The 11,674-nt window shown below is 35.3% G+C and overlaps 2 protein-coding genes across 2 annotated transcripts; both read left to right on the top strand.

The window, feature by feature from the left end:
- The first annotated feature begins 606 nt into the window (after positions 1-606).
- LOC110412393 (large ribosomal subunit protein uL11x) lies at positions 607-1,353 on the top strand. The gene has a single exon (XM_021422924.2). The coding sequence runs from the start codon at positions 679-681 to the stop codon at positions 1,177-1,179; it is 501 nt and encodes a 166-aa protein (XP_021278599.1). The 5' UTR covers positions 607-678; the 3' UTR covers positions 1,180-1,353.
- Positions 1,354-7,627: 6,274 nt separating this feature from the next.
- On the top strand, positions 7,628-9,675 carry PIP2;4 (plasma membrane intrinsic protein 2;4). The gene is made up of 4 exons (XM_021422558.2): positions 7,628-8,077; positions 8,309-8,604; positions 9,200-9,340; positions 9,431-9,675. Exons 1-4 carry the CDS (start codon positions 7,759-7,761, stop codon positions 9,542-9,544), a joined length of 870 nt encoding a protein of 289 aa, XP_021278233.1. The 5' UTR covers positions 7,628-7,758; the 3' UTR covers positions 9,545-9,675.
- The last annotated feature ends 1,999 nt before the right edge of the window (positions 9,676-11,674 follow it).

Here is an 11,674-nt window from a genome sequence, read left to right as displayed (position 1 = left end):
ATACAATATTGACAATACATTATTTATAAACTCTTATAGAAATATAAAAAAATATATAGTTAAAATCATTTTGTCTTACTATTTACTTGTACCATCTGGTCAAAAACAACTACGAAGAGAAAATTTTTTTTGATCGGATTATTATTCTACGTATTAACTGTAAAATTTTTAATTTTATAAATAGAATTAGAAGATTGTCGTATCTCCATTTGAGGATAATTGATCTATTAACTTCTACAAATATACTTGAATGAGGTACACATCAATACTCTGACCTCGCTTGTAGAGTTCTAAAACTCTATTATCCATGTATAAGATAATTTTTCTCTTTTTGGTTTGTAGTGTGACGTTATAGCTTTCACAGTATGGGGTGAAAATAGCTTATTTTCACATGGTCTGGATTTCTAACCCAATATTCATTAGCCCAGTCCAAGCCAATTGTTAGCAGAAGCCCAAACACAGCCCCAAAAATTGGTCAGCCCAACCCAATTACAAGAGTGAAATTACGAAGGCACCCATCACTATTTCCCACGTTTCCTAGCTTCCTTTAAGGTTAAATCAGACATTTAGTTAGAAAAACCCTAGCTATATTACCTCCACTCCTCCCCTCTTCCATTTCCCGAAAACCCTAGCGCTCCCCCAACCCTTACTCTTTTCCATCGAAGAGCAAGCCCAGCAATGCCGCCCAAGTTCGACCCAACCCAAGTCGTCGACGTCTTCGTCCGCGTCACAGGCGGCGAAGTTGGTGCCGCCAGCTCGCTCGCTCCGAAGATCGGTCCACTCGGGCTCTCTCCCAAAAAGATCGGTGAAGACATCGCCAAGGAAACCGCCAAGGACTGGAAGGGTCTCCGCGTAACCGTCAAGCTCACCGTCCAGAACCGTCAGGCTAAAGTCACGGTGGTCCCGTCTGCGGCGGCGCTGGTAATCAAGGCCTTGAAGGAGCCGGAGAGGGATCGAAAGAAGACCAAGAACATCAAACACAACGGGAACATCAGCCTCGACGACGTCATCGAGATTGCTAAGGTAATGAGGCCGAGGTCGATGGCTAAGGATTTGAGAGGGACGGTTAAGGAGATTTTGGGCACGTGCGTTTCTGTTGGGTGTACGGTCGATGGGAAAGACCCCAAAGATTTGCAGCAGGAGATCGATGATGGCGATGTTGATGTTCCTCTGGAGTGAGCAAAGCTTGTTTTTGTTTAAGATTATTATTCTGTTTGTCTTTTGTTAATTTTGTTTAATTTTAAGATTTTGGATAATTTGCGGATATTTTTATCAGAGGTTGTTTTTGAGGTTAATTTAGATGATTTTAGCAATTATGGATCCTTTAATGGCTATAGATGTGATGTTTATTTATATTGTTTTGTATTTTTTTTTTTGCTTTTTCTATACCTATTGAAATGCATTGTCTTGGTGGTGCTTCTGCTTTGGTATGTAAGAAATGAATTGAAAATGTTCCATATTGGTTGAGTTTCAGTTATTGAATGTGTTTTAGGAAGTCAATTACATCGGATTGCTGGTTGACTAGGTACAAATGATTGAGATATCATAGAGCGGTTGTTTTCGGATGTTGCTGCCTAGAATGGTGTGTTGCATGGTCGGTTTGGTGGTTGGGTTCTATGATGAATGCTAAGCTTGTTGGATTCTGTTTGATCACAATCTTACTCGTATAACTTAGAATAAGTTTCATCTTGATGGTGCCAAAGGATCACATAGCATTTGGGCGTAGTTTCTTTATAGAAGTTTGAGAATAGCTCATTCTTTAGCTGCTACCATTTGCAGCCCTGCTGCAGTCAGCGCTTCTTGACATGTTTAACTCTTGTTGTATCTGCTGAGCTAAAGTTCTTCATCATTGCTAAATGTTTGATACATATGGTCACAGGTTCTTGGTTTTATGTTTTTTCTTTAATTTGTATATGTATAGCAGTGTTTTTCTTGATTCATGATGCATCGTGAAGGTGTGATGATTGCATATTATCTTCTAACATAAGGTTACATATGTTTCCAGGGCAAGTCTTTTTCTTGTGTTATTGTTCAAATGAGATCCAGGCCTTTTCTTGAACATGTCCTCCTCTGGTTTCTATTTATTTGGTTATTGTTGAAATGAGATAGCAGCATTGTGCATAAGGTGTAACGTTATAAAAAATTTCTATTTGTTCCAAAGTAATGATAACTTCAAAGATTCAGGTTTTTTGTTTGTGGTACGGTATCATAATTCAATTTGCTAGTGTGTTATTGTTCAAATGAGATTTAGGTCTTTTATTGAAGTTATTTCCTCCTCTGGTTTCTATCTATTCTGTTATTGTCGAAATGAGATAGCAGCATTGTGCATAAGATGTAACTCAATAAAAAGTTACTATTTGTTCCAAAGTAGTGATTAAGGTTTCTTGTTCATTGGACGATATCATAATTCAATTTTCTATAGCTGTTGGTGTTATCAAATTCTGACTTATTGACCTTAGTATGACTGTATGACCAAATTATGAATATGCATGATACTGTTTTAATACAGGAAAACAGCTGTCTTCGAAGTAGATGTTTAGTGACCAAAAGGACCTTGTATTTTTTTTTCCCTTTGCATGGTAGGTTTTAGGTAGGGGAGATGGGCAAAGTATTGAATCTTGGGATAGGGTAGGATCTAATCCTTGGTTGAAGACAACTCCTTTTCTGCTGCCGTAGCTTCAGATATTTATTATGTGTTCTGAGCCATTCGGAAAGCTTGGTATCTTTAACTAGGATGGGAGGATCCTCTACAGATCTCTTGAACCAGGTGTTGGGTAGAACTGCATTAAATTGTTTATTATTGTTTGTTCTTGATTTGGTCTGCCATTTGCACCTAGATGGAATTTTAGCCACATACTCCATTGCTAAGGTACTTCCTTTGTTGTATTTGCATCTAAATGTGGATTTTGTTGTCTAACAGCAAAGTTCATTTGTCGCTATAAATCATAGTTTTCGGCCTTATGGCCATGCTTATGGTTAGGAAATGATCACACATGTAAATTGAGAAAATAGACAGAGTGAAATTAAACCTATTGGAAGGCCATAGAAATCCACTTTTGATAAATTTCACCTTTAAAGAAAAGGGATGTTGTGGTACTTCCTTTATTCTCCACATCTTTTTTTATAACTCTTTGTTTATTCTTGAATCTGCCTCTAGGTGCTATCTTTCATTTCCCTTTGCCTTTGGTTGCTTGGTGCACCTTTTCATTCCATTGTATTGGCATTTTCAATGTTGATGTATCCCTCATAAGCATATTCTGTCAAGGAGGCTGAGAGTCTATTGTTAGCTTAAACACCCAATGTTGGAAAACTTTTTGTTGATTAGATTGGTTTAAGGATTTTGGGCTATCTTGTTGAACAACTTAGGTTCTAATAATGGAGTTTGCCTAACAAATTTAAGATACTTTCCAACTTTCAACAAGACAATTATCTCTCATGTTCCACTCGTTTTCTAGTAAGTTAGATTGCCTGCTATTTCTGGCAATAAATCATTGAATCCTCTTTCTCGCACGGTCCACGTGGATTTGGTCCTTGCCGACAATTAGATATGTGCCATCATCAATGATGGCGCTCCCGTTTTGTTTCCTTTTCCTATATAAACCTCCCCAATTGTCTTCCTCCTCTGCTCAACGGCATTCCTTAAACCCTTTTCGAAGGAAAAACCCATTACCAATTCTGCATTTGCCTTTGGCAGTCGCGTTGTCTGAAATCCTTAGCTCCCATCTCTTTCTCAGCTGACGGCCCCTTAGAAGAAAGAGAGATCTCGTTAGTGTTGTGATTGGTTTTTACAATGGCGAGAGAGGTGATCAGGTACATGATGAAGCCTTGGATTGAGGCACCCCCATCCCTCATCGGCTTCCCTTTGAGGCCTTCCAATACCCCAAAACTAGAGACGATAAGAGAAGAGCGAGCGGAAGAATACGAGGATGAGGATGATGGTGATGACGATGACGACAATAAGTGATTAGCTTTTGGTTACATGGCAAGTTTTTTAGCTGTCAGGGTCAGCGTCCTGGTTCTGGAAATGAACTTAAAAGGAGACGTGGAAATGGCGTACTCAATATCTTCCTGGTGTTGAGGATCACAATCAAATATATGTCCAACATGGTAGTGTAGCAATTGACGTTTTTGGTGTGTATATATTATTCTAGCCATACCTGTGTATACTAAAGTATATCAATTAAAGAGAATGTTCATAAGTCGAATGATAATTGGTTAATGATAAAAGTTTATCGTCGACATCTGGATGTATTGAATTTCATTAATAACTATATATCCTGTTCGTCCCATCTTGAATCCTAGCGAACGATGGTATTTTCCTTATTCTTGGAGTTCTTCATCGTTTGTGTTTAGATCGTTGGCTTCTCCAAACTTTTGACCAACAAGGCAAAGCCTATCTTTGCCTGCTATCTTTAGCAAGGGAATGATCTGATAACAGGCAAACAGTTCTAAAAGTAATCTTTTATTGTTGGAGAATTGTTTAACCAAAGGTGAGACGGTCTTTGTATCTTGCACTTTCCCCTGGATTCCATGAGCAGGACCAATTTGCTCGAATTTGCCTGGTTATTTGTTCAGCTTGACTTCAAGTTACTGGGCTTGGTGTGCATGTAAGAGCAATTTGGTTTGAATGGTGCATGCAATGATGAAGAAAAGAAAGGGGAAGCCAATTGTTTTGTGCTTTCCAGGATAACTGTAAGTAATAGCCATGGCAAGGCCACTGTAACACTTGTGCCTGAACCTGAGTCAGGGAAGGAGTTTCCTTGCTAAGAGTTGGAAAACATTTCTAAGCTCAATAGCCCATCATGTAATTTGGACTGATTCACTTGTTGTGTATGGTTTGACAAGGAAGGTAGCTTAGAATATCCATGGCAAGTAAGGCAACAAACAATCTTCAGGGGGCAAAACTTGGGTTTATGTACACATCTAGATATTCATAACAGTTTTAGTCTATACTTGTAATGCAAGATTTTCCAATATTACATGCTATAATCTGGTCTCACTCATTCTTTTTCAAAAGCATAAGTTTCTTACAATAAAACTAAACAGTTATTATAATTTACGGAATTTAAATTACCGTTAATCAATTAAACACTAAGACAACATTATGTTGATAGAAAGATCTCATCTTTAACAAGTTAATCGATTCATTTTCAACACGAGAATATATCAAATTTAGAAACATAATTGAGATTATAAATTAAGAGATTTTGTTAAAAAATTATTTTATTAATTTTTTTCTTCTTCTTATATTTAAGTTAATCATCTTATGATTGGGAGGGGGGCAACGTGACCTAAAATTTCCTATTAAAAAATAATGGAAAAACGCCACCGACCAGCTACGGGTCACTATTATCCCTACAAATCCCATAAAAGGAAAAAAAAAGAAAAAAAATAAATTCCCATAATTTCATTCTTGAAATTGCGACACGTGGTGGCTTTCTAGCCATAACTCAAATTCAAGAAAGATACATCAATGGTCAAGCCAGCAGAAAGACCAAAAGGGTAGAAGGGGAGGAATTTAGTAATTTTCCTTTCGTTTGAATGAAAGGGAAATAAATAATTGAGATAGAATTTATTTTTATTTTATAATAAATAAAAATATATATAATAATTGAGAAATATCTAAGAAATTGACAACGCACATGGTCGGTTTCATTTATACATTTAATGTCAGCATTAGAAGGTTTGGTCGGTCTTGTTTAAAATTTGTCTATTTATAAAATTTATATAAAAATATTTTTGACATTTTAGTTATTTTTTTTTGTTTTTTTTAACAAAGGGAAACTTATCTTATTTTGTACTATAAAATGACCCTTTTCAATGATGAGTATTTTTTTTTACATATTTTCATCTTAGTTTGAAAATCATTTTTAACATTTTAAAAGGTTTTAATCCAAATTTAAATGTCAAATTGATAGAAATTAATAGATTTCAATAAATGGGATAATAAATATAATGAACAGAATAGAACATATATCCCGTTTTAAAAGTCAAATGCAACGAATAAAACTTTAACAATAAATTCAGAAAAAATCTACAAAAAAAAAATTGAAAACATCAATTAGCCTAGAATATAGTTAGGTATAAACTTGAAAATGGGTTTTAATTGTAATGTTTGGACCACCTTTTTAATGCTATGATTATTCAAACAATAAGAGAGTAGAAAGGCGAAAACAAGTTTAATTGTTCTTAATTAATCCAAATTTTTGGTAAATGCTTTGGGACAAGCTTGAAATGTTGAAAGTTAAACCTAGGGCAAGTCTAATAAATGTAAAATTGTTACATGGTTCATTCAAATAATACATATAAAGATAATTTAACGGTTTTTTTAAAAAAAATTCAACGGTTTGACTACAAAAATTATTAAAAAAAAATTAAAAAATTAAAAATATTAATTTTTGGTATGATGGTTTAGATATGACATCAAAGATGATTATCGTCGCAAATGTATAAATATATAAGGAATCATCTCTTTTTTTTTTTGAGAACATGGATGGATTGATGGATGTTTATCTATGCTTTTTGCTTAATTTGGACATACATAGATTAAATGATAAGTTGGCTCTTTTTGTTTTTTCTTTAAGCAATCAGAATCTGTTTGGCTGCCAAGAAAATGAGCAAATTAAAAGCGAAGTGTCAAGAGAAGAGAAAATATATATGTATATATTAATAAATAAAAGATTTTGAAATATCCTTTTAATCATGAAATTTTCAGCTGCTTTATGATCATAACCATGCACAATATGTTGCAAAAATTTTAATCGGCTTTTAGGTATGTACAGACAAGTTTATCTGGAAAGCCATCAGCCAGCATATGACAACAGTTTCTTGTAATTTAATAATTCAATTAATAATTAAGGGAATCAGACCTATTTATATCCTATTTGTTTCCGCCCTGTATAACATAGAATAATGGGTTTTAATTTTTACATATTAAACCTTTTTTGGTTGGATATATAATTAATTTGTATTTTCTTGGCAAATTAAGAGTTTCCTCATTCTGGGAATTCTAGGTAAAGGGCATGGATGGGCAGTTGCAATAATTAAAAGAGAAAAAATCCAACAGTATTTCTTTGAATACATATAGTCCGGAATGCTCGTTCTCTTTTATAAGAGTGAGATTCGAAGTTCAATTTTAACTTAATTTATTCGTTATAAATGGATTATTTTTTCTTATTCGAAATAAAAAAAATAAAAAAAAATCGAAATAAGAATTAAAATGGAGAAATGAATCGATTAAAAAAAATTAAATATAAAAAAACCACAAAGTTGCCGATAGCATATATGTACTATTACTTAATCACTGAATATCACCTCATAAAAATATTTATTATGGAGAATTTTTTACTTTTAAATTTATGTATTAATAAGATGATAAATATTTGATTTATTAATAATATATATAATTTATACACTGACAATATGTAAAATATATATTTCAGGTAAAAACCCTCATGGAAGAAAAGAAAAGTAAAGTATAGGTAGGGGAAATTAGAAAAATTGGCCGTTGTATAGGTAATGGTGGGTCCATTGCAAACGAAGAAAATCGATATCAAGGGTGTAATGGACGGCTAAAAATTATGTCATTACACATAATCACACTCTAATCATTTTCATCATCTCTCCTTCTCTCTCCACCCTTATATACCCTGTTTCTCCTACTCAACCCTTCATCCACAGCTACCACAGCCAAAAACCCAAGCTCTCTTTTCTGGTCTTGCTTACAGTTTTGCAAAGGTTTTTAGGAAAGAAGAGGATATGGCGAAGGATGTTGAGACTGCAGAGCAAGGGGGTGGGGAGTTCTCAGCCAAGGACTACCATGATCCGCCACCAGCTCCGTTGATTGATGCAGAAGAGCTGACCAAGTGGTCGTTTTACAGGGCACTGATTGCTGAGTTCATTGCTACCCTTCTCTTCTTGTATGTCACTGTGTTGACTGTGATCGGGTACAGCGTGCAAACCGACCCTGTCAAGAACACTGTTGATGCTGAGTGTGGTGGTGTTGGCGTTCTTGGTATTGCTTGGGCCTTCGGTGGCATGATCTTTATTCTTGTTTACTGCACTGCTGGTATCTCTGGTGAGTACTGTTTCTGCTCCTTGCAAACCATTTCTTCAGGAATAATCCTCTCTCTTTTCTCTTTAACCTTGCGCCACTGTTTGTAGTAAGTTCCATTAAGTAGGGTTTTCTTGTTCTTTGTTTCGACTGTACTCCCTTGACTGACAAAGGAAGTTTCCCAGGAACCAAACAAAAAGTTAGCTAGCTAGCAAACATGATCTACTCTTCTGACTGTTCAATGCACAATTACAGGAGGACACATCAACCCGGCTGTGACCTTCGGGCTGTTCTTGGCACGCAAGGTGTCACTCATCCGAGCCATCTTGTACATGGTAGCTCAGTGCTTGGGTGCCATCTGCGGCTGTGGGTTGGTTAAGGCTTTCCAAAAGACTTACTACAACACCTACGGTGGTGGTGCCAACGAGCTCAAAGCTGGCTACAACAAGGGCACCGGGTTGGGTGCTGAGATCATTGGTACCTTCGTTCTTGTCTACACTGTCTTCGCTGCCACTGACCCCAAGAGGAGTGCAAGGGATTCCCATGTTCCTGTATGTACTTTGTCATATCTGCTTTTTATCTTTTTTATTTCTCCTTTCTTTTCGTTTTAGGTTGTAGGTCCTTTTCTTGCTGACCTTTCACCTTTCTTTTTTGTCCACTAAACTGATTTGATTTTGGAGGACTTTTCACTCCCAGTGTGGATAACTTCAAACACAGTAACATTTGTTAGGTTTTAATCTAAGGGTTTTTTTTTTTCCTCTAATGCATAACTTAATTATATTTACTGTACCCGATAAAAATAACAAATAATAATACCTAGTTTTATGAGTTTGGTAATCACAATCAAACTTCTTTATTGCTATACGTAAGTAGAGATATAGCCACTTGATGGTTTAATTCAATCCCTTGAAAGCGAATAGGCAGTCCCACAAGAGGTCTACAAGAAAATGTAGTGGTGCATTATTTGTAGATTGTCCATCTAGACTCTATTACTATTGGTTTTCCACTTGAATTTCCTACTACATGGAGCTTTCAAGGTGTTAGGCATGAGTAGCGGTCTCCCCTCTTTTTTGTCTTCTTTTTCCACTCCAATTTGTGAAATTTTGACTAATTAATTTTCTTCTGTAATAAAAAAAAAATTTAAAGGTCTTGGCTCCCCTCCCCATTGGATTTGCTGTGTTCATGGTTCACCTTGCCACAATCCCAATCACAGGCACTGGTATCAACCCTGCAAGGAGTCTTGGAGCTGCTGTGATTTACAACAAAGAGAAGGCCTGGGATGATCAAGTAAATAATTATTTCAACCTCCTATATGTTTTCCATTTGCTGTTATTCTTTTAACAAGGAATGTAAAGAGTTAAATATTTGCTTGTGCAGTGGATCTTCTGGGTTGGACCCTTCATTGGAGCTGCCATTGCTGCATTCTACCACCAATACATCCTAAGAGCAGCTGCCATCAAGGCCCTTGGATCTTTCAGGAGCAATGCTTAAAAAACAAAAAAAAAAATCAGCTCTCCTTTTCCATAGATAATTCAAGAAAAAATTATGGTCATGATGAATTGTGATGGAGATGTTTTCCACAAAGAATAACAAATGAAGAGTGCAAGTCTGTCTGAGGGGAGGGCGGGGGGGTGGTTCCCTCTTGCAATCTTCTTTCTGTCTCTTTCATGGGGTTGGAAGGAGAAGCCTTTAGGGGGCCATTGAACTGTAAATAAATTAAAATATATTTATGGACAAGGGTGTCTCTTTTGAACTGATCCCTGTTTGTTCTTATCTTTTCTTTTTCTTTTGCTTTGATGTATTTAATTAAGTAATTGTGTTGTCATCTTTGTTTATCCTTATCATCTCCTTTGTATTCACCCTTTTTTTTCTTATGCATAATTCTAGTGGTGAATTGTATTGTCTTCTTTAGCCTTCAACCACCATCTTTATCCCTTTGTCATCAATCCATTGTATTGACTTGCAAAATCAAGCTAAGCATGCTATAAACTATAGTACAGCTTAGCCAGCGACTTGAAATCGAAAATGACTCAATCATCCCTAAACATATGACTTCGAGTAAAACTTTTATTTTTTACATTGAAAATGATGTTAAAATAAACTTATACCTAACCAGAGAGTTTGATTGTGAAAGGCTTCTAGTTTAAACAACCCCTTGCAAGCTTGACAAAGAATCAATTGTGAAGGAGTCTCCACTCCCTCAAGACTAGTGATCATACACTAGGGTTACTAGGGATGCATGCACCAAGAAATTTATTAAACAACTGTGCCTCAAACCACAACTTTCTAGTTTTTTCTTTGCAAATTTGGGTTTTTGTTTTGCGGAGTCCATGAGGAACCTTTCTCCTCCTTTCAATATTATTGGGGCAAGTGTCTTCTTCCTCCATTCCCTAAGTGACATTTCTCTACATTTAAATTGAAAATATGGCTTTGCCATCAGCATATTCTTATCCTCAAATTCTCTTAAATGATTACATACAGACTATTGATCATCAAAGAGCTGATTTAATAATTTAGTAATTTATAGAACTTAATTAGACAGTGATATAACCTAAACGAGATTAGATGAGTTGGCTTTTGTGGTGGTGGTTTGTGGAAATGAGATGATGTATTTGATTCTTTCATCTATGAAGTATTATATAGTAGTTGCTAAGGACAAAAATAATAACAAAAGAGAAAGAAATGGGTTAGGTCAATAAGGCTTTGGGTTTCTTTTGCCTTTTTTTTTTTCTTTAAAGTTGGATGCTTCTCTCTAAGAGAATTAATTTACCTTATCTTGTCCTTATTATTTTATGGCCCCCTGGGTCATTTTCCAGGGCAAAGTAGTTGAGTCTTTAGCCCTTTGCTGATGAACAATTTGGGGTTTAAAATTGCAAGGAAGGTGAGCTTTTGCTGTTGGAGTTTGCATATGAAAGAGATATATTTGGATATTAATTGATATGTCCCTCAATCCCTTGCTATACAAGACGCAATATTCAGATTTGGGAGTGATAAACATCATCAAGTGGAAGCAAAACCCATAATTATAAGTGAGAAAAAAAACCCTTAATTATTTATATAGAGAAAGAGACATGATACGTGTTTTCAAAATAAAATTATTAACATCAAGAGTTCTATCGTATTCGAGTATTTGACTCGTTGGCACATGATCCCTGCCTAAAGAATAGAGTTTAAATTTCCCTTCTCTCAATTATAAAATAAAAAAAAATCAAGAGTTTTATTTCTTTATCTAAATAAAGAGAAAATAATAATATTTCATTAGGCGTTCTATTTGTTTTGTAATATTTGTCATTTAATAATTTTTTAATCATAAACTTTTAACAAAGAACAAATATAATGGGACAAAAAGAATATTAATTTAGAGAGGAAATCTTTAGTGTAGCATATACTGCAGTCACTGTTTCTTTTCTTGTTTGTTTCTCAAGAATAAGGCAGAAAGTTCTCCATTAATTACGGGCTCTCCAGAGCATTCTACAATGTACAAACTTATCAAGGATTCCACTTAAGAGCAAAACAAATTAACTTTAATCAGCCAGAATTGGACTGTTTTTGGTCAAATGCCACATCAACTCTCTATCAGAATGTAGGTGACTCTACCTGGAAATGTCATGCATAGAAACT

The sequence above is a fragment of the Theobroma umbraticum genome, unplaced genomic scaffold (genome assembly GCF_002168275.2).
Source record: "Theobroma umbraticum cultivar Fairchild unplaced genomic scaffold, ASM216827v3 scaffold_95.0, whole genome shotgun sequence".
NCBI classification, from domain to species: domain Eukaryota; kingdom Viridiplantae; phylum Streptophyta; class Magnoliopsida; order Malvales; family Malvaceae; genus Theobroma; species Theobroma umbraticum.
Note: the sequence above shows the minus strand (reverse complement) of the source record. Positions and strands in the feature narration are given on the sequence as shown.

What these genes read in the sequence shown, in the direction of transcription:
- LOC110412393 (XM_021422924.2), top strand. Translation starts at nt 679, where the DNA reads ATGCCGCCCAAGTTCGACCCAACCCAAGTCGTCGACGTCTTCGTCCGC.